At 48.8% G+C, this 22715-nt stretch overlaps 1 protein-coding gene across 2 annotated transcripts in view; it reads right to left on the reverse strand.

Annotated features, from left to right (window-relative positions):
- Nucleotides 1–205: 205 nt before the first annotated feature.
- The window catches only part of Nup188 (nucleoporin 188), a 56963-nt gene continuing 34453 nt past the window's right edge, over nucleotides 206–22715 (reverse strand). The window contains exons 16-44 of one of the 2 annotated variants that reach the window (XM_036186240.1): nucleotides 20645–20797; nucleotides 20312–20438; nucleotides 20056–20143; nucleotides 19898–19974; nucleotides 18966–19080; nucleotides 17060–17180; nucleotides 16872–16938; nucleotides 15770–15898; nucleotides 14716–14855; nucleotides 12904–13010; nucleotides 11651–11857; nucleotides 11392–11561; nucleotides 10419–10488; nucleotides 9991–10058; nucleotides 9301–9496; nucleotides 7264–7341; nucleotides 6942–7027; nucleotides 6581–6726; nucleotides 6150–6331; nucleotides 3949–4149; nucleotides 3729–3821; nucleotides 2942–3100; nucleotides 2558–2695; nucleotides 2012–2086; nucleotides 1661–1927; nucleotides 1403–1534; nucleotides 1114–1187; nucleotides 883–1012; nucleotides 206–772 (exon numbers count right to left, since the gene is read on the reverse strand). In XM_036186240.1, coding sequence (XP_036042133.1) covers nucleotides 596–772; nucleotides 883–1012; nucleotides 1114–1187; nucleotides 1403–1534; nucleotides 1661–1927; nucleotides 2012–2086; nucleotides 2558–2695; nucleotides 2942–3100; nucleotides 3729–3821; nucleotides 3949–4149; nucleotides 6150–6331; nucleotides 6581–6726; nucleotides 6942–7027; nucleotides 7264–7341; nucleotides 9301–9496; nucleotides 9991–10058; nucleotides 10419–10488; nucleotides 11392–11561; nucleotides 11651–11857; nucleotides 12904–13010; nucleotides 14716–14855; nucleotides 15770–15898; nucleotides 16872–16938; nucleotides 17060–17180; nucleotides 18966–19080; nucleotides 19898–19974; nucleotides 20056–20143; nucleotides 20312–20438; nucleotides 20645–20797 — 3773 coding nt within the window. In that variant the 3' untranslated portion in view covers nucleotides 206–595. The other variant, XM_036186241.1, reaches the window with a different exon arrangement.

Here is a 22715-nt window from a genome sequence, read left to right on the forward strand (position 1 = left end):
GGGCTTCACCTGGGAAAGAGCTTTAAACAAGGCTGTACCTGGTACAAGTGCTGAGGAGACCCAGACTCTCCCTTGCTTGCCTGTTCTGGCAGTCTACCCAGGACTAAATCAACAGGTACGAGTAAGTCAGCCAATCAACAAGAGTCTTGCCATCTCCAGGCTACCCAGTCTGGGGCCTCTGAGAGCTGCTGCATGACCCATGCTCTGAAGGCCCAGTCTATAAACAGTACTTTAATATTTGTATAAATAGACCACAGTATTACCAAAAACAAAAAACCCTGGAAGAATAGATCATGGGAAATCGTCACTACACACAGGCCTGTCCTGTGCTGCCAGCACGCAGGGCCTCCCCCTGGCTGGTGACATGCCATGGGAATGCTCGAAGGAAAAGGGCCACCGTGGGGGTATTGTAAAGAGCTTGAGCACCCAGGCCCTTGGCTCCCTGCCCATGCTGTTGACCTCTTGATCTATTACAAAAATAATGTCAGCGGTGGGCGGGAAGAGGACGAAGAGGGCTGCTTGCTTTGTGGTGGCAGCACCCTCTGCCTGGGCTCAGGGCAGGTTGGTAGGGAGCAGCAGATAGCACGTCACTCCCCTATCTCTGCACATGCCGGACAAAGGCTTGCACAAGCTGGATCAGAGGTTCCTGAGATTCTGGGCTGGCTTTGGAGAGAGAGGTGGCCTTGCCCTGTGGCGAGGGCAGGACTCCAGCAGCGGGGGAGCTGGGGGTTCCCCTTCTGAAGTATCGTGAGAGGCTGGAAAGCAGCGTGCTCTACAAGAAAAGCAGCAGCTTAGTAACGAGGTCCAGGACTACTGTTCCTGACCCTAAAGGTCAGGCAGCACCCAAACAGCTTTCCCTACTGGCCAGCCCAACATCCATACCAGCTCTGAGCTCAGCTCCTGCTTCATCCGCTGCTTGTCCCGGGGGTGCACAGCCGGATCCCTGAGGTAGCGTACTGCCTGGGAGATGAGCAGGTAGAAGCAGTTCTCCATGGTGAACATCAGGAGGGACCTGGAGAGGCAGGTGTGAGCATACCTCCCAAGCACAGCTGAACCACAGCCCAGAGAACAGCCGCACACACCTGCCCCAGGCCCTTAAGACTCAGGTCTTACTTCAGTGTCCGGGTTCCTTCCGCTTGTGTACTGAGTCCCACAGCCTGGGTAAGGGATTCTTTTTTCTTGTCCAGCTAGAGGAACAGGAGCAAGCAATACAAAAGCTAGCAGTAATAGTGGCCAAAATTCAGTCTCACATACCAGTTTCCCTGGTACCTCACAGGGTACGAATGGGAACTCCTTGCATGCCACTGTAGGGAGAGGCCTAGACTCCAGGGGCTGGATATGTCTCATATTACTCAAAGTGACAAACCAAGTAGAAAGTTATGGGGCATGAGGGGTAGCCTACCTCTCCAAGCATGTTGAGGGCCACATTCACTGTAGCCAAGAGGGTTCCAAAGGAGGGGGCCACTTCAGAGTCAAAAGTGGGAGTGGTGAAACTTAGGGCAAATAGGAAGTTGTATTCGGCAAGATCCAGGGACTGAAAGACAGAAAACAGCACTCTGGTACTTGCTGGGAGCTCTCCGGAGCACAGCAGAGTATACTGTAGAGCCCACGTTCAAGACTAGTTGTTGAAAACCGAGTGTCAGGAGGTGGTAGTTAGTACCTGGTCCAGCAGGATCTGGCAGACATCTGGAGTGAAGTGGCGCAGGGCTGCCAGGGTCCTGCTGAGAATCTTGAGAAGGCCATACTGGACTGTATGTAAGGCTCGCTGCTCTGAGGCCTCAGTATCAGCAACAGGCTGCTTGGAGGAGCAGCCAGATGGGGCAGCAAGAACTGTGGTGGTGGTGGTGGTGGTGGTGGTGGTGCTGGTAGTGGCTGGTCGCTGAACTCGAGGAGTGACAGCTGAGGGGAGGCCATCTCCATTTTTGTTCTGAAAAGAGTCAAGAAATGGAGGGTAAGTTACAGGAGATCAAGGGTGGTCCCACCAGTGGTGACAGGCTGGGGCTTTGCTTACCTGTAGGTAGTGCTGCAGCATCTTGCGGCTGTGTAGGAGGGAGGTACAGGCTTGGCACAAATAACCCAGGTTCACCTGGGACATAGGCAGGACAGGAAAAACTCATGAAGCCACCCCACAGATAGGTCTCTCTCCAGGACACCAGCATGCCTCCCCTCTCACTGAGTGATGCTCCAGGACTGTTTCAGGTGCACTTCTGGCCTACTCCACAGTTCTCATGAATCAGCCAGATGGGGATTACTGTTTGCACACTACAGAAGAACCAGCCAAGGTCACATGGACAATAGCCATGGCAGCAATCTGCTGCCTCCAAAGCCACTGGGCTCCTTCTGAGAGTTTTGAACCTAAGTCTCCCTCATAAAGCCCAAGTTCTCAACCTACCCAGCCTTACTTTACTGTGAAGGGAAGCAGCAGCCTTGGTCAAGCCTGTGTCCTCAAGCAAGCAGTCCACACTCAGAACAGCCTGCGGTTCACTGAGGCTATCCACTGGCTCCCTGCCCCACCATCTCCCCAGCCCTCTCCAGGAAAGCAAAGCTCTGGGCCCACCTGGACATCCCGCATGAGCTGGGGCAGGTGAAAGTGCCACTCCTTCCTGAAGTGGGAGAGTTGTAGGATGAAGCCCACCGTGTGGTCCGCTTCCTCCAGGCAGGCCAGACTCTGCACCGTCCTCACCGCATTGAGACACTATGAGGGTAGGACAGCAGAGAATGCTCAGGAACCCGGCACACCATGTCTACCCTACCTATGGAGATCAGGTCCTAGGCCGACATAGCTGAGGTAGTGGTAGTACAATGAAGACTTCCTCTTAGTCAGGTGACTCAAGATTTCTTCCAGCATCTCAAAGATGAGGGCATTGCTACCCCAAGTCCTACAGGCACCTGCCCCAAGTGGCTCTGGGTGTCCCCTTCTGTAAGGAGGGCAGCCCCTTACCTGCAAGGTCCGCTCCTGATGGACACCCACAAAGTCTAGAGCCTCAGTCAGGAAATTGTAGCGGAGAGTCTTGAGCAAGCGCTCCATCAAGGACATGGACAAGCGGTAGACCCCTGGCCAGGACGGGGCATCCAGGGACTTTCGAGAGGTGCTGGATGTCTACAACAAATGGCACAGGCTCAGGATTGAAGCCACAGGAACCCACTGAGAGCAGCAGCACCTCTTTGTGGCCCAGTCACTGGAAAGGAAAAGATCTCTTGAGGGACAGTTACCACTAGCATGAGCAGAGCTAGGAGGGGTGAGGCTGCCAGACTCAGCAAGAGCACAGAGTTCCAAACCTGGGTCTGCCACCTACCAGATAGGTCAGCTTGGCCCTGTCCCTGCCCAACTCTGGCCCCCAACATGCTCCCTCTAAATTCAGGGAGGCTGGGCTAGAGGAAGAAGGGAGCAGACGTAACAATTCAGACAGGAGGTGCTGTGGAGATGACTCCAGAACAGGACACAACTGCTGGCCAGCCAGAGTTAAGTGAGGTCCCTACAGGGGTGGGATGGGGGACAGCCGGACGAGACACAGACACACAGACACACACACCCCCCTGCAGTAACACACCGGCTTTTGAAGTGAGGACAACTCTCCGGGCTAATGGCCCCAGGTTCATGCTAAGCATAGACTTGCGTGTTTCTGGTTGCATTCCTCTCATTAGAACTGGGATAACGTGAGGGAAGAGCAGCAAGATGGGGCCACCTGTCACTTGAGAACTACAGGAGGCATGATCCTGGCACTTACCTGTCCCGTGCCATTGCTGCTAAGCTGGTACACACTCAGGAGGGGCAAACAGATGCTCTGGGTGATGCCAGCTCCAGCCACTGCTGTGGCTCCCTTGAGGAGAAACCCATAATTAGATGGAGCCAATGGCAGGAAGAGATGAGTTAGACCCTGGCTTCTGGGAGCATGGGAACCATCCAGCCCAAGCAGGGTGTCTTTTCCACCCTTAGCAGCTTCCTACCTGCTGGGTGCGAGCCAGGGTGAGGAGCAGGTGCAGCGCAGCCTCGGTAAAATGCAGGTTCTGCTTCATGCGGAGGCTCACCTCCAGAGTGGTGAGTAGTGTGGGTAGAATGGGGAGCCTTCGGGTTACCTGTAGCCATGAGTCCCCATCCTCATCCACCTCACAGAGCTCCTTAGCTAGATGCAGTCCCAGGACGCACACCTGCTGGTAGCCAAGGACAAAGGTGGGAAAGGTGGACCAACAGCAGTTGAGGGAACAGAAGAGGAAGAGTGCCAGCCTAGGGCCTCGCTCCCTAGCTCCTCTCAGGAGTGGGACTGATGTCACTCCTGCCTCTTTCCCTGCCAGTCTCCTGTGCCCATCTCTCCAGGAACAGCAAGTCTACCCCATTCTGACACTGGCAGTCTGAGTGGCCTAACCTCGTGCTGACCACAGCATTCACCTTCATCTCCAACCTTAGGTTTTATCCAAGCACAAGTGTTCTACACACTTAGTTTTAATATTTTTGTTATTTGAGAATTTCTTATAATGTATTTTGATCATACTTACCCCTCAACTTCTCACAGATCCACCTCCACCTCCCTACCCACTCCACTAACTTTCTTAATCACCATGCATGGTGGTACATGCCCTTGGGGAGGGAGAGGCAGTCAGATCTGTTTGAGGGCAGTCTGGTCTACATAAGTGAGTCTCGGACCAGCCAGGGCTACACAGTGAGACCCTGTCTAAAACAAAACAAAACCCACCAATGAGAAACACCCTGAGTCCAATTATGTGTCCAGACAGACTTCTATGTGGGGCCATCCCTTGAGCACAGCCATCTGGACAGGGTTCACACCCCTCAAGAAACCCCCTTTTCTAGCAGCTGCCAGTTGACAGCAGTGCCACAGCTGTGAGTGGAACTTGGAATTCCAAATAAACAGGACCAGAAGAAACCTTCCCATGACACTTGTCAAAACACTCAATTACAGAGCAAAGAAAACAAAGTCTTTCTGCAGTATAAAATTTGATCTACACCAACCATGAAATAGATTAACATTCTGATTATCTACATTCAGGACATCTTCTTTTAAAAAGCAGTAGGGTAGCGCTGGAGAGATGGTTGTGAGGTTAAGAGCACTTGTTGCTCTTGCAGAGGACCCAGCTTTCATTTCCAGCAACCTTGTGGTGGCTCAAAACCACCTCTAACTCCAGTTCCAAGGGATCCACTGCCCACTTCTGACCTCTGGGGACACCAGGCATGCATGCAGGTAGTGTACATACATACACGCAGACAAAACACTCATACACATGAAATAAATATTTTAAACAATGAAAAAAGAAAAATAATGGAGCTGGAGAGATGGCTCAGCACTGAGAACACTTGCCAGCCAGTCCTAACACCCACATAACAAGTCAGGAGTTCCACACACACCCGTATCCTCAGCTCTGAGGCCTACATTGACAGCTGGATCAGTAGGTCTTACTGGCTTCTAGCCTAGGTGAGAAAATATAAGCCCCAGGTTCAGAGAGAAACCCTGCTTCAAAGGGTCAAAGAGTAAGTTGGAGGCCAGCCTGGGCACAGTAGGACTCTACTATTTAAAAGAAAAAGTGCTGGTAGTAACCAAATAACCTAACAGATTGTGAGCTACAGTTTAAAAAACACTGTTCTAGCTGGGGCATGGTGGCACATGCCTTTAGTCCCAGCACTCGGGAGGCAGAGGCAGGCGGATCTCTGTAGGTTTGAAGCCAGCCTGCCCTACAAATCCAGTTCCAGGCCAGCCAGAGCTGTTACACAGAGAAACCCTGTCTTGAAACAGGCTACCTCCCCAAAGGAACATTGTGTATGTTACACACACACACACACACACACACACACACACACACACACACACAGTATCCAATATTTTCTTCTGGAGTCCGAATGGGCCGTCTTTCTCCTTGTTAAAGACCCTCAGTCCCTGCCCTGTGTAGCAGCTCTCTCCAGCTCCCTCCTGTCCTCACTTGACTCTGCTCCTATCAGTCATTGCTCAGACCACGAGAAGATGCTGACCTGAGACCTGAAGATGGTCTAATCTTCCTGTGACTAGGCATGGCTGAAACAGCAGGGAGGCTGGAGCTTCCCCTTGGGCTTCTCAGGCTCCGCCTTCCCATTTTCCCCCAGGGTAGTGACAGCTGCCAGTATGGAGTGTCTGCTGTCAGCCCACCTGCTAATACTCCCTCACCCCATCACGCTGGTCCTTGTGCCGAGGCCGAGGGCAGTCATCAGTCTCCATGCTGTCCTTGTCCTCTGCAGCACTGCCTGATGCCAGGCTGTGACGGGTCTCATCAAAGAGTGCAATCACCTCTTCTTGGAGAGTCTCACAGACATTCAGCACCAGCTGGGAGTACTGGGGGATGTCACTTACTGCAGAACAGATGGGAAGGGGTGCTGTCACACAAGGCAGGCCACTCTCACTGCACACCAAGGCTGTCCTCCTAGGCAGGGGCTGGAAAGGCAGTTCAGTACTGAGGGAGGGCATCATACTACTGGGGGGTGGGGGACAGAGGATATAATGGTTCTCTAGGGTAAAAATTCTAAGACTGGCACTCGGAGAGCCACAGAAAGCACGTGTGCCCCTGACGTGAGGAACGCGTGCCTAGGCCGCCTGCTCACCTCTCATCCCCTTCATCTGTAACACCGTAATGAACGCAGACAACACCTTGGCTTTGGTCTTCTCCATGAGCTGCTGGTCTGCCTGCAGCACCCCTTCCAGGACCTCTGTCAAGGGCTCAAGGATTTTATCCACAGCACCCAACTCTCTGAAAGAACAAGCGGAGCAGCAAACGCACCTCACTCACTGCCCCCAGTGCACCTCACAAGGCACAGGCAGTCTGCCTCACTGCACACTGTCTGCCCAGCTGCTCCATTTCCTGGAAGTATGTTATGTTAGACCTTCTTCCCTCCAAGAAAGGAAAGGTCAGTCAGAAAGGGTGGGCCACACTGCTGAGGTCGCCTCTCCGGTCACAGCACTCACCGCTTCCACTGCCGCAGGAGGATGAGCAGCAGAGTACACATCATGGAGCCCAGTCGGAGGCAGTTCACTGATGTTGCAACAAGGAGCTGAATGGAGGATCAGCACAGTAGTCAGGAGTTTGGCTTCTTATGAGGAGAAACAGCTCTTGCTTCCACCCACAGAGTTTCTCTGGCCTTGTGCCCTCCTCACCTAGCACTGACCTTTCACAGGTGCATTGGTGCAAGGAGCTGGGGATACCTCCCAGGCCACCCGAGGACTGACCTAACCTCTATGCAACCACCAGATTGACCTTAGGGAAAGGAACCCGCCCAGACATACTTACTAATGCTTTGGTCCCATCAAGCACATCAAGAAAAAGCTGGCGCCGCACAGCCACATCAGTCAAGTGCATGATGTCTGCCTATAAGTGCACAGGGAAAGGATTATGTTTGAGACACTTCTCAGACTTTAGGAGGCAAGAATCGCAGGGGCCTATGAGGCAATCCAATTGAAAAGTCACTGTGTCCCTGATTAAAACAAAGCTTCAACCCTGCAGTTTCCTGACCCACCCTTAGATCTGATCAGAATCAAGTCCAGATCTGCCTTCTCCTCACAACTACATCCTTTCTCTGCTCAGCACTTTTCAAAGGCTTCCCGGGGGCCCAGGAAATTCAAGCCACACCTGCCACATGACCTCCAACCCCACCTGGGCTCACTCTAGCCCAGGCCTCCCCACAACCATCTTTTCTGTTTTCTGAGACTGGTTTCACCTTGCTGTTATGCAGGCTGTCCCTAACTCATGATGCTCTACCTTAGCCAACCCCACCTGGCTCTTCCATCCTTCCTGAACATATCACTGCCTTCTACTTCTGGACTTGACACCTGTGATTCCATCTGCCTAGACTTCTTGCTCCACAGGCTGGCCACCTGAGGCTTCTTCACATACTTAGGTACCTGGGGCATCACTTTGGAGACGACACCCTGACTACTCTTACCTCATGTGTTAAGCATCACAGCATCTTGTTAACTATTACAGCAAAGTAACAATCTCAAGTTACATTTTTCATCTGTGAATTTTATAAATTTGATAACTTACCTCCTTTAAGGCCAGTCTCCATGAGAGCAGACCTTTCCTGCCTATTCATTGCTATGGCCCTGGTGGCTGCAGGTACAGAACAAATATTCTAACAGCCATGGATGGATGGAAGGAAGGAAAGAAAGAAAGGAGGAAGGGAGGGAGGCCCACCAGGTCAGTTCCCAAAAGGCAGAGGTATAATTTAAGAACTGCTGTTTGGTTGGATTCTAAAAGGCAGCGACATAAACATCACACACTCAGGTGGCCAAGTCCCGCAGTAGGCCTGAAGTCTCAGGGGTCTATGGCTATCACATCATAGCACAAATATGTATAGACCTATTCTTTCTAGGCTTAAAACTCCAGGTACACAGGCAGTCTGTATTAGAGAACAAGTCAGAGCGCTGTGCAAGGTTTTTGGAACAAGCAGGCTTCTGCCAAGGTCAGGTTGTAAATCAGTAAAGACATTGCCCAGATGCCCTGGGAGGAACAGTTCAACACCATGTGCTATGACATAGCACGACAGTATCAAACTGTGAAAAACGCCAAGAATGGTGTAAAACCTTCCCAAACACCAGCATTCTCCCTCTTTAAAAACTGACTGGTGAGACTGGAGGAGAGATGGCTCCGTGTTTAAGAGCAAGAAGACCTGAGTTCAATTCTCAGCACCCACATGGCAGCTCACAACTGTCTATAATTCCAGTTCAAAGGACCTGACACCCATGTACATAAAACAAAGATCAGAACGGACTAGTGAGACGGCTCAGGGGGTCAAAGCACTTGCTGCACAAGCCTCATGACCTGCCTTCAACCCCCAAACTCACATGAAGGTGGAACTGACTCCAGACCTCTGTCTTCTGACCTCCATACACATGTGCACACACTAATAATAAGTAAAAATATTTAAGACTCACTATACAGTGAAGAGACAGTGGCCTCCATCCTTTTCCTAGAACCAATGAAAACCAACAGCTGCAGACGCGTCACAGACGCCTACAGCGTCCAGAGGAAGAGCACCAGAGGCAACCACACATCTCATGAGAGGCGCACCCCAGACCTATCTAGGCCCAATGCAGCTGAGAAGCCTTCCGGATGTCTGATGGGTTTGGAACTTCACTGTCCTGTTCCCAAGATGTCTCAGCCACGAAGTGCCCACCCACCCTGTCTCTTGGCAGACGACTGGTGCACTTTAGTTCCTCCCAGGGACAAACGTGGACTCACTTATCCCAAGGAGCTGCATGTGCTAGGCACCTCAGCAGATCACTGCCTCCTTCTTAAGCAAAAGCCAGATGCCCAAGAGGAGCTTACATGACTGGTGGCAATGATGAGAAGCATCCTCCAGGCAGAGACCAGCATCTGATACTCCAGCAAGGATGTGCAGCTGCTGCCCTCTGTTTCAGCCATGTAAACCGCCAAAGACTTGACATACCCTGACCAGTAGGCAAAGCGTTTCTCGCTGGAAAACTTCTTGAGTGTATCTTTCAGTGACTGGTCTAATGAACCCCTATGGTGTCAAGAAAACAAAAACCCTAGTCAGGATTCAAAAATAGGCAGGGAATAAGATGAACACAGGCTCTTGTCGAGGCAGAGGAAACCAGCTCATATGGCAGCCAGCTCTAGGATCAGCTCCAACATAATGAGTAAGGCCGAGGTCCTTTCAGGAAAGCCTCCTACTCCATCAAGCTCCAGTCACACAGAATCCTCACACTAACTCTGACAACCATAAATCAATGGACTGGCCAGGGAAAGTTCACTGGCCCTCTAAAAAAATGGGCCAAACCTTCTCTCTTGTTTGCCCTGCTAAGCAACCATGCATTCAGTGGTAGGCCTCCACCATCTCCCACCCCTCCATCTTTGACTACTGTTTCATGGACAGTGCTGGAGAGCATTGCTCATTGGTAGGGCACTTGCTTAGAATGCAAAAGGCCTGGTGTTGGACCCCCAGCACCATACAAACAATAAGAACAACAAAACCACCCCGCAGGGGAAAGGACTCACTTAACTACATAGTATATCTCCAAACATATTATCTTCATGATTAGGGCACAGGTTTCCAAAATGCTGGGCTGTGGAAGGGAGAGAGCAAAACACACTAATTACATGGAGAAAAACATCTCCACCCCACCCTCCTTGAGAGCAAAGATCTAACACTTAGAAAACATGTAAACACACATTTGTGGAATGCAAATGGGCACTGGCCACTGGGCAGGGCAACATGTGCATTGTGGAGAACCAGAGCCTCCCACCCAGAGCAGGCAGGCCACTCAGCTTTCCAGAGGACAGGAAGCAGGCATTGCTCTGCAGAGAAGCTTCTTTGGAAACATTCTGCATGTTTCTCAAGGCAGAATCCTCTTCTCCACCTTACAGACCAACCCTTTCCTCTCAGGGACTCCCAAGCCACTGTCCTGCCCTCCACCATGGCTCACCTCAGATGTCTCTGAGGGAGGAGAAAGAGTTCCAAACAGCGGACTGGTTAAATTCTCCCAAAACTTGGGCCTGGAACAAAGACACTTGTTGGAACAACGCTTGTTCTTCTCACAGCCCGTCTCTCTGCCCCCTTGCGGGCATTTTTTCATACTTTAACGTCCCAACCCCAGAATGTTTTTCATAAATCAAACTATTCCTATATAAATGTAGAAATCCATAAATAAAATTACATCTTCCTAGCCGGGCAGTGGTGGTGCACACCTTTAATGCCAGCTCTCGGGAGGCAGAGCCAGGAGGATCTCTGTGAGTTCGAGCCCAGCCTGGACTACAAGGCAAGTTCCAGGACAGCCAGGACTATTTATTATACAGAGATCTTCCACTTAAGAAGTGCAGCTGGGGGGTTGGGGATTTAGCTCAGTGGTAGAGTGTTTGCCTAGCAAGCGCAAGGCCCTGGGTTCGATCCTCAGCTCAAAAAACAAGTGCAACTGGAGCTGATGAGGAGACTCCGTAGATGAAGGCACCCATCACCCAGATTGAGGGTCTGAGTTCAGTCCCTGGGACCCAGGCCACAGAAGTTGCCCTGTGGCCCCCACAAAGCACTATGACATGTACTTGCAACCCATACAAAATAAAAAACAAAAACCAAAAACCTGTATTTTTACTTGTTTGAAAACAAAAACTCCAAGCAGGTGTGGTGGTAAAAGCCTTTAATCCCTGCATCTGGGAAGCAGAGGCTACAGGTTTGATACTGAGTCTGAGGCCAGCCAGGTCGACAGAGCAAGCTCCAGGTCAGCCAAAGTTATACAATAAGACCCTGTCCCCAAAAAGCAAACAAATAAAAAGAAAGAAGAAAGACATGTAAGAGTCCCGCAGCGAACTGTATGCTAAGTATTCTGTGCATAATCTGGGGAACTCCTGACAAACCTACTTTCATTTTACAGTCAAGTCAGCTACCACTCCAAGCAGACTCACTTGGTTCTGAGGACAAGCATAGCACTGTCCCTACGATCTTGCCACAGGGCATGAAGGAAGGCAATGGCTGCACGATGCAACAAGGGTGGGCACCAGTATCGATCCTGTTGCTGGGAATCAATCAGCTCCAGCACCACATGGAGACAGCTCCACACACCGAGGCTGAACTCCTACAAGAGGAACAGGTTGGGCATGCAAGTTCCCTAACCGAACTTGCAAGAAGCTTTGTCACCCGGCTCCACCCAAGGCACAGGCTGACCTTGGAGCCGCTGCTGCCATCCTTCACCTCCAGATTCAGAAACAGCTCAATGAGACCTGGCTGCGTCTCTACCGCAACAGTGAGGAACTCCAGAATCATGACTTTGATGCGCATGTCCTCGATCTTGCTCTGAAGGCGGGTCAGGAAGGCATCACGAATGGCAGCTGCATCACTGCCCAGGCAAGCATACACTGACATTGGGGCCACCTGGAGACCAGAGCACACAGGTTTAGGGCTCTGTCCCGAAAAACTCCAGCGCAATTCTGCAGAAAGGCACTGAAGAATTCCAGATGGAAAATAAGAAAACAACCCAAACTGAAATTTCTGGAGTGAAAGAATGTACAGAAAGAGAGAGAGAAGACAGTAAGGGCTGGAGAGATGGGTCAGTTAAGTGCTTGCTGCACAAGCAGGAAGACATCTGCTCAGATCCTTGGCCCCTTGGGCTGGGACCGAGGAGCCTATGAATCCTACTACTAGGGAGGTAGAAGAGAAGACCCTGGATCTGCTGATGAGCAAGTGTACGTACATACATACATACAGACGGACGGACAAAACACTCATACACATAAAGATAAATAGAAATAAAAGTTGGGACTGGAGAGGTGACTCAGTGGTGAGAGCAGGAGCTGCTCTTACAGAGGACCCGAGTCTGATTCCTAGCACCAACATCAGGCAGCTCACAACCGCCTGAATGCCAGTTCTGGGATCCAACATTTCTAGCCTCAGTGGGCACCTGCACTCAAGTGTACGTACCCACACACAAACACATACATTCACATAATTGAAATATTGAAATTAAATTACATTTAAAAAGAAAAACAAAGAGTTCAGACTACTACAAGCTTATCAGTCAACAGTATTTGATGGAGTTCTGTATAAGAACAAGAACACATCTAAAACTTAAACTTTTACTGTTTTATTATGTCTACTTTTTATGCACATTGGTATTTTTGGCTTCATTTGTCTGTGTACCAAGTGTGTGCCTGGTGCCCGTGCAAGCTAGAAGAGGGTGCCAGGTGCTAGAACTGAAGGAAGGTCCTCTGGAGGAGCGCAGTGCTCTAAGTTCTAAGTGCAGTTCTCACGGAGGCCAGAGGTACCTAACTCAGTGGGAGACTGCTTGCCCAACATGTCTAAGGTCTTGGGTTCCTTAGCAGGCCCTACATGGAGATTTATAAAAATAGAAGTGGTGGAGGGCCAGAGAGCAGCAAGGAGAGCCCATATTCCAGCACTCTAACTGGCTACACAGATCCTACCGTGGCTAGACGTTTCAGCAGCTGGATGGCCAGACGAGGCAAAGCTGGGTCATGTCTGTGGTAGATGTACTTGGCTAGAACAGCAATGAGGTTGTTCCCGTGGGCACCTGAAGCAAAGAAAACAGACAGCAGCGTGCATATTACAATTCTTCCAATGGGCCAGAATAAGTCCACATGGCCAATGCATTAATGGCAAAGATATATTTTTAAGGAAATAATCTTTAATAAATAAGTTACAAAAGCCACTGTACAGAAATTAAAAAAAATAATAATAATAATAAAGAAAGAAAAGAAAAGAAGAAGAAGAAACTTTAACCCTCTAGCAGGAAAGGCAGTGAGATGACTCAGTGGGTCAAGACCCTTTGCCAAGTCTGATGGCCTACTCAATCCCCAAGACCCACAAGGTGGGGAGAACCACAGCCTGAGACGAAGGCCTGTCTGTATTGCATGTGCGTGTGTGTGTGTGTGTGTGTGTGTGTGTGTGTGTGTGTGTGCATGCACGCACACACGGGAACACACACACACACACACACACACACACACACACACACACACCTCTCTCTCTCTGGCTGGACAAGGCAGCACACACTTGCAATCTCAGCGGCTGGGAGATGAACACAGGAGGACCCGGAACTGAAGGCCTGGGTCAGTGAGCTGGCCTACAAGTTAAGGTCCTTGCTGCTCAGCCTGATGTCTAGGGTGCAACTGCCAGGACCCACAGTGGAGAGCAAGAGCTGACCTCCAGACATAGTGCACACGAACATAGTAAGCATGAAAAAGCAGACAAGAGTTTAGGACCCCTTTGGCTACAAAGACAGTTTAAGGCCAGCCTATGTCTCAAAGGAAAATAAAATAAAATAATTGGGCAGAGCAGTAACTCAATAGCAGGGCACCTGCTAATGTGCATAAGGACCTGAGTTCAATCCCCAGCATAGCAAATGGAAAGGTTAGAAATGGCCTTAGATATGAGGTAACACACTACTGTAAATGAGTGAGCCACAGGTTAAGCCAATTTAAAATCGCACTCTAATATAACCCGATGTGTGTTTTCAAAGTTTTCTTGTGTTTGTTAATTTGAAGGTTTTCCTGTTTCTTTTGAGAGGTCTGTCAGGAAGCGGGGACAGAATGCCAGCCTCACTGTCTTGACCAGCAGTTGGCCCTGGCCCTTCTGCCTCTGGAGTGCTGGGAATAAAGGCATGAGCCCCACTCTCTGTCTCCTCTATATGTTGTTAGGTTATCCATTCACATACATTGACTGCTCAGGGCCACCATCCCCATCCTACAGCTGATTTTCTTTAGTTTTATTTTAATTTGACTTTATTTTATGTGCATTGGTATGAGGGTATTGGATCCCCTGAAACTGGAGTTACAGACAGTTATGAGCTGCCATGTAGGTGCTGGGAACTGAACCACGGTCCTCTAGAAGAGCAGCCAGTGCTCTAAACCGCTGAGCTGAGCCATCTCTCCAGCTCCAAAATCTTTGTTTTTAAAATATGGTCTCATCACACTGTAGTCATCAGGGTGGCCTAGAACTCAACTCATTAGGTAGCCCTAGCTGGTCTTATATTCCTGCTTTAGTTTCCCAAGGATGCTGGGGTTGCTGAGGTTTTCACGCAGCTGGCAGAAACCTAAATTTGAACCAAGGAACTGTGACTCCAGCCTCCATCCTCAAGCATTACTATGTCCACAACAGGAGGCCAGAATAAAGTATGATCCAGGCCCCTTGTTTCCAAGTCAAAGGAAATGAGCTGAGAACAACTTTCATGTCCAATCATAGGGCATAAAATTTAGCCAAGGAAGAAAAATACATACCATGCTGTGTGAGAGCCTGTTCCAGGGGGGATACCACATTAGAAGGAGGTTTCAGCCTAATAACATTGTTGGTGACAGAGAATGCCAGCTTCACTGTCTTGATCAGCAGTTGACCCTGGCCCTGACCTTCTGGCCCATCACTAAGGTGCAAATGGAAATCACAGTTAATTCAGACTCATAGCATGTGTATTTTCATGAATCAGACTCTTCACCAGCTTCTAGGGGCCCCAGTCCTGGCTAGGAAAGAGAAGAGGCTATGCAGCACCCACTAGCTACAGTCTGGGAATTAAAAAGTTATTTTTAAAAAGAAATTGCAAGGACCATGAAAGCTGTTATGAGATTGTGTCTTCAAGAAATGAAAACTCACACCAACAACATGGCTGCCTCAACAAGACCTGAAGGCATACAACATCAACTGACATGCTAAGGAAGGGGAGGGAGAAATCTCACAGGGCTCCACACTTAAACAGAGAACTACAGGTAAGCAAGGAATGCTAAGAACAGGAGAAATAGTCAGGCGGTGGTGGCGCACGCCTTTAATCCCAGCACTCGGGAGGCAGAGGCAGGCGGATCTTTGTGAGTTCGAGGCCAGCCTGGTCTACAAAGCAAGTTCCAGGAAAGGCACAAAGCTACACAGAGAAACCCTGTCTCGAAAAACCAAACCAAACAAACAAACAAAAAAAGAACAGGAGAAATAGTCTATCTCAGAGATTAGTCCCTTAAATGATCATCCAATACCAATTGTCAGTTTTGAAATCATATCAGCAACACCAAACATACTGAGCAAGTTGTATTTCCATGTTTATGCACACACAATTTGTGTGTGTGGGCATGTGTGTTTAACAATTAACAAAGGAAAACAGACCATTAATCTGAAGGAGTGCAAGGGGAGGAGACGGAAGGAGGTGGAGGGAGGAGAGGGAAAGAGGAAAATGGTGTAATTATATTTATCTTTAAAAAGAGAAAAGCGGGGAAAACAAACAAAGTGACTACAAGTTAAGCTAAGACGGGGCTCACCTTGAAGAGCAATGGACAGGCACAGAGGAGGCCCTACCTGCGGGGCTGAGCAGCCATCACCATGTCTATGGTGTCCACACCAATCCCCATGATACTGATGACTGTCTGTCCAGCTTCTGTATATGCCAGGCTGCAGATGCAGAGGGACGGCAGGCTGGGTGTGTGGCTGGAAGACAGGGGTCTCAGTTACTAGAAGCTTCAGAGCTCTTATTCATTAGGGAGCAGCACGGCCCTGATGCGCCCAGCCAGCTGGAGACAGGTGAGGCAGGTTAGGTGTCTGCGAAAGGAAGAGATGCTAAACACTTTTCTCAGCCTGGAATCTGTACTGACTAGGTAATAGGCACCACTGATACAGCACATCGCACCATGTGAGACTTTCTAATGGACATGCATCATTTTTTTTTTTTTCCAGACAGGGTTTCTCTGTGTAGTTTTGGTGCCTGTCCTGGAACTCACTCTGTAGACCAGGCTGGCCTTGAACTCACAGAGATCTGCCTACCTCTGCTTCCCCAGGGCTGGGATTAAAGGCGTGCTTCAGCACTGCACAGCATGTATTACTTTATAATGATCACAGCAGATGATCATGTGTATAGATGTGCACCTTCACCTGTCCTTCTCTGTCCACAGGGAGGAATGACACCCAAGTCAGGGACAACAAGTCATAGAAAGATGAATGAGCTCTGGGTTTGGGTTAGTATTTTATGTCAATTTGACAAAGGCAAGTCATTTGGGAAGAGAGAACTTTAACTGAGAAAATGTCCCCACCAGATTTGCCCATGGGGTATTTTCTTAATTGTTGGTTAATGTGGGAGGGCCCAGCCCATTATGGCTGGTACCATCCCTGACAGGTAGGTATTGGAGTGTACAAGAAAGAAGGATGAGCAAGCCAGTAAGCAGTGTTCCTTCCTGGGGTCTGCCTCAGCTCCTGCCTCCATGTTCCTGCCCTGACTTTCCTCACTGATGGACTGTAAATGTGGACCCTTTCCTCCCCAAGGTGCTTTTGGACCTGGTGTTTCACCACAGGAGTAGAAATCCTAGATAAGACAGGAGTCAATTAAGGTGAGATGTCAGGAAGAAATGAAGGTACTTGAAACAACCAATACAGTGTTTTCCTTGTGGAGTCCCACACTCTCCATTACCTGCTATGTAGGTCTGTCTCTTGGCACAGGTTCAGTATTGCATGAATCAGCTCCAGAATTAGGCAACCTAGACCCCAGAAAAGACAAGCAAAGATGCAGTCTTGTGTTGATGATCTTCATCAAAGAAAGGAGGGAAAGATCTTCAGGGAGCCAGAGGCTTTGGGGTGTTCAGCCCAGGCTGTCCTTACCAATCAGTTCCCGCACGCCATGAGAGTTATAGCGCCATTTGTGGTAGCTGGGAAGCATCTCCTTCAACACGAACATCACACATGGCACCAGGCCTTGGCTCTGAGTACTACCAAGCTGTCCCTATGGGAAAGCATTCTGTGAGGGCCTTGGCCATATGAGAAAGGATCCTTTATTACTCAAGATTTAACCTCAAAAAGGCAGACATGTCCAAAGGAGAACTAGAAACACACTGACCAACAATAGAAGGAGACATCAGAAATTCCTACTTCAACTGAACCTATACTGTGAACAGAGAAAACAACTAAAAAGGCAGGTGACAGTGTCACCAACAGTGCTGACATGAAGGAGCAGGAAGAAAGTTATTCTGACAGGAGAGAGGTCCCCTAGCCATCAAAGACGCAGAACTGTCCACCACCAAGAAAGCCACTGACCACCAATGATTTGTCACCCACACTCAAAGCTCAACTACCATAAAACACCAGAGGGGACACAGATGCCCCAAATTCTCTCTTCTAATAGTGTGATTAATTCCAGTCTATCTTAAAACTAGAGACTGCTCACTTTGACTCCACACAATGATGTCTTTCTAAGCCTTTACTTCTTTCCACAGGAAGGATATATGCGATGTGTTGAGTGGTTTTGTATATATGCAGTAATAATTGGATTAAGCCCAGGTCCTCATCCATATAACAAGTACTTTACCACTGAACTACACTCTGTAGGCCAAGCAGACTTAGAATTTGTCAGCTTTTTGTGTCTGGTTCCGGAGAAGTTAGGATCACAATCTGGGGACACCAAGCTGGTTGTGCTGAATGATCTCCTTGTGCGAGCTGCTAAACTCCCATCAGGTAGTGACCTATTCCTGTTCTAAAGAAGCTCTCAGAAATTCTGAATTGCCTAAGGTCAAAAAAATTCAAGTAGTAAGTAAAGGACTTCAAGCGTCATTCTACTTCTATTCAATTCCAAAATTCTTTTTTTTTTTAGTTTTTCGAGACAGGGTTTCTCTTTGTAGCTTTGCGCCTTTCCTGGACTAGCTCTGTAGACCAGGCTGGCCTCGAACTCACAGAGCTCCACCTGCCTCTGCCTCCTAAGTGCTGGGATTACAGGTGTGCATCACCACTGCCCGGCCAATTCCAAAATTCTTGTCCCTAACTATACACTAGTTTTTGAGAGCCAAGATCTATTAATTGAATATTTATCAGTTTACAGTCACATTCTGCTTAAGAAAGAAATGAGGAAGTTGGGTGGTGGTGGTGCACACCTTTAATCCCAGCATTCAGGAGGCAGAGGCTTGAAAAACCAAAGGGGAGAGAGAGGGGGGGGGGGGAGAGGGAGAGAGAGAGAGAGAGAGAGGGAGAAAGGGGCTGGAGAGACGGCTCAGAGGTTAAGAGCGCTGGCTGTTTTTCCAGAGGTCCTGAGTTCAATTCCCAGCACCCACATGGCGGCTCACAACCATCTGTAATGAGATCTGGTGCCCTCTTCTGGCCTGCAGGGATATATGCAGACAGAACACTGTATATATAATAAATAAATAAATCTTAGAGAAATGAGAGAACCAAGTAAGAAACATCCAAGTACCTCCTATATGGTAAACACCAGACCATGAAACTAGACAGTGGAGAGTACATCCAGGCACACACTGGAACAAGATATAAAGTCACACAGATGACAGTTAAAATAGCTTCACATGCACCACAGCAGCCACAGAGTTCTCAACTGTCACTACAAGCCTTCTGATTACTAAACAAACTCACACCATTAAGCAAGCACTAAGGCACACGGGGCACAGACTCAACCCACAGAAGCCGAGGCTCCCTAACTTCCAAACAGCTATCCTGCATACAGATAAGACTACAGCAGCAGCTAATAGGGGAGCTGTTCCAGAATCATCTCATCAGATGGTACCTTGACAAGAGTGGTGACCAAACGCAGAAAGGCAACTGTGACCCCATACTCGCCCTGGGGCTGTTCACTGTTCATCAGAAGGTTTCCATACCCTCCAGCATTCATCCCCTCCGCACTAGGAACAGAGGGATAAAATGATGAGCAACCTTTCAAGGCCAAGAAACTGGTTATACAGCATTCTTGTTATTGTCTAGATGGCTCCAGCATAAAATACAAAAGCTCCTCAAAAAGAAACAATCAAATGTAGGCAATTTTATAGCCAGGGAATAATTTAAGATTGTGTTTTATTGAAGTGCAACTCTAAGAGGTTTAGAGTGAAAAATCAAATGAGCCATTAGGGAAGCACCAGTCATCTAAGCAGAGAGTGAGGTGAGCACGCTCAGGTAGTAAGATGGCGCCCGCGTCTCAGTAACTGCTCTAGCTCACATACCCTCAGACTGGAAGAAAAGCACACTGACTGCGCTTGAGAATAGGACAGCAAGTCTCTGGATCCAAACAGCCCTGGGATGTCTCAGCTGAAAAGTAGATGCCCACATAGCTAATATAGTTACAGCTGGATGAGGAAAGCCTTATTCTATTCTCAAAGTTTAAAAACTGTCAACCATCCAGAACTTGGGAGGAGAGGCAAGCAGAGCTCTGTGAATTCGAGGCTAGCCTGGTCTACACATCAAGTTCCAGGTCAGCCAGGGGTACACTGTGATATCCTATCTCCAAAACAAAACAAAACATAACAAAACAAAACACTGAATCACCAGTGTGCCCTGAGAAGAGCAGTTCTGTACCCCATCTCCTCCTTTTCACCTTATCCTCACTCATCCTCAAGGCCAAGAGGATTTAAAGAAGCTTCTTTAAAATGAATAAAGCCAGGCTAGACCTGACCAGGAATGATTCATAGTAGGGAGTACGGTCTACCTACTCAGGAGCTGGCTCACCTTATCATCTGAGTCATGTTGGAGACAGGGTGGGCCACAAATGGCAAAAAGCCTGTGTGTCGAAGATCAGTCCAGACCTGAGAAGGAAAAAGAAATGAGGTATTCACATCCCTCTAGATGTGACACTCCTTAGCCGTTAGAAAGCCTTGGCAGCGCACCTTTGCTGGATTCCGAGCAGCCAAGACAGTTAAGCAATTGACGCAGGAAGCGATGACGCTCACAGGAGGGGAGATCACTGTTGTCAACCTGGTTAAAAACAAGCAACAAGCACTCTCCTCCACACTCCTCTTGAAGGAACAGGAAAGCCCTCAGCCGGGGAGCTGCCCCTAAGGCCTCCCACAGAGGAGCTCTTGGCCAGGCTCCTGGAAAGCTAGAGCATCACTGCAGCAAGCTCTGCCAACCACAGGCACTCACCGCTGCAGCAGCATGTAGATTCGGGATGTGATGGGCAGCAGACAGTCTGCTATAGACAAGTCTGTGCTAATGACCTTGTGAACCAAATCAATGATGGGTTTCACCCGCTGGCAATGCTGGATCACATCTGTGGGGAAAAACAGCCTGTGACTGACTTCTCGGCATAGAACTCTATAAAAAGATCACTGAGTGCAGTGTAAGACCCAGATAAACAAATCCCACAGACCCCAAAGGTAGGTGGCTTTGACTTTTATCTTGAAATTAGATCTAGCCTTCACACCTGGCAAACACACCCACTCTTCCCATCACTTGCTATCCCAAAGCTGACCTTACCTGCCGTGGAGACAACGTGGAGGAGCATTTCAATCTCGCAAGTGAACAGAGTCCAGCTGCTGTACGAGTACTCCCAGCGTACAAGGTAAGCCCTATCATCCAGCATGACTTGGCCCACGGTGCCCTGAGGAATTCGAAGGTTGGTCTGACCCCCTATGGAAGAGAACTCACTGTAATCCCAAAACAAATGTGAGAGGAGACTCTTCTACCAGACAGCACTATGCAACATACGCACAGGGACTCCACAGCAGACAACACTCCTACAACTTTTACATTAAAACACCGGGCGGTGGTGGCGCACACTTTTAATCCCAGCACTCAGGAGGCAGAGGCAGGCGGATCTCTGTGAGTTCGAGGCCAGCCTGGTCTGCAGAATGAGTTCCAGGAAAGGCGCAAAGTTACACAGAGAAACCCTGTCTGGAAAACCCTGTCAGGAAAATAAAGTGGTGGAGTGCTGCACCCCCTGAGCCTCAGACTCTTGATGGTGGAGTGGGAGGAATGCGATTCGTTAGACTCCTGGGACGGAGATGTTGCCCCAAATGTCTCTCCCTTTTTTTCTGTCCTTTTTTTTTGTTTTTTGTTTTCTGAGACAGGGTTTCTCTGTGTAGATTTGTGCCTTTCCTGGAACTCACTTGGTAAACCAGGCTGGCCTCGAACTCACAGAGATCCCCTGCCTCTGCCTCCCAAATTCTGGGATTACAGGAGTGCACAACCACCGCCCGGCTCTGTCTTTTTTTTTAAAGACAGGATTTCTCTGTGCAGTTCTGGTCCTTGCAGAAGATTGTAGCAGAGAGCAAACAAACAAGACAAGCCACAGAGAAACCATCTTCTCATGTCCTCTATACGGTACTGAGGCATCCTCTGAAGAACAGCACACATATTTAGCCACTCTCTAGTACTACCTCTCCAGTACCAGGAAGGTTTACAGGGCAAGTGATCTCTAAATATTTTAAGGCAGAACCTAAAGACCACCATTCATTTTGACTAACCTCCATGGAACATTCTAAAAGCAAGAACTAAACTGACAAACACTGTTGGAGTCTTTCCAAGTACTATCCAGCTGTTCTCACCACAGCTACACACTGGGCCACAAGGCAGGAAGACGGGATGCTCACTGGTTTGGTAAAAGGCAGCAGAGACTGTAATTACTATGTCTGAAGGGTGTGTCCAAGCACAGGACAGACACACTATTTCAGCAACTGTGGAAAGATAGAGAGGCAGTAATCTCTCCAGAACAATAACTATCCCAGGAAGTATCAGGCAGTAAAGAAAAAGCACTGTTATGTCTGTGACTGAGTGTAAGAATTTAACACATATGGTGCTGCTGGGCCAGAAGAATAAGCAATCGGCTGGAATTTACACTATCTCTCAAAATTCCCCAATCAAGATGAGGTAGGTGTTGGTGGTGTACGCCTTTAATCCCAGCACTCGGGAGGCAGAGGCAGGTGGATCTCTGTGAGTTCAAAGCCAGTCTGGTCTACAAAGTGAGTTCCAGGAAAGGCGCAGAGCTACACAGAGAAACCCTGTCTCGAAAAACCAAAACAAAAAAAGAAAAGAAAAGAAATTCTAGGATGTCAATCTCTTCCATGCAGTTTGCTAATCCAATCTTTCATTTTGAGACAAGGTCTCACTATGTAGCCCTGGCTGTCCTACAACTAGCTATGTAGAATGCCACAAACTGGTCTCAAACTCACTCTGCCTCCACCATAATCAGCGCAATTTAAAATCTTCTTTTTTTTGTTTTTTGAGACAAGGTTTCTCTGTGTAGCTTTGTGCCTTTCCTGGATCTTGCTCTGTAGACCAGGCTGGCCTCGAACTCACAGAGATCCACCTGGCTCTGCCTCCCCAGTGCTGGGATTAAAGGCGTGCACCACCACCGCCCGGCTCCAATGTAAAATCTTAACACCAGTCATCCATGCAAACAGGTAATTAGAAGGATTGTCTATTTTCTACTTCTTTAAATCCAATAATTTTTTTTGTTGTTTGTTTGTTTTGTTTTTTGAGACAGGGTTTCTCTGTGTATTGTGCTTGTCAAAAGGATACCTGATAGCATCAGAAGAAAAAAATCTCC

The sequence above is a fragment of the Onychomys torridus genome, chromosome 4 (genome assembly GCF_903995425.1).
Source record: "Onychomys torridus chromosome 4, mOncTor1.1, whole genome shotgun sequence".
NCBI lineage: Eukaryota > Metazoa > Chordata > Mammalia > Rodentia > Cricetidae > Onychomys > Onychomys torridus.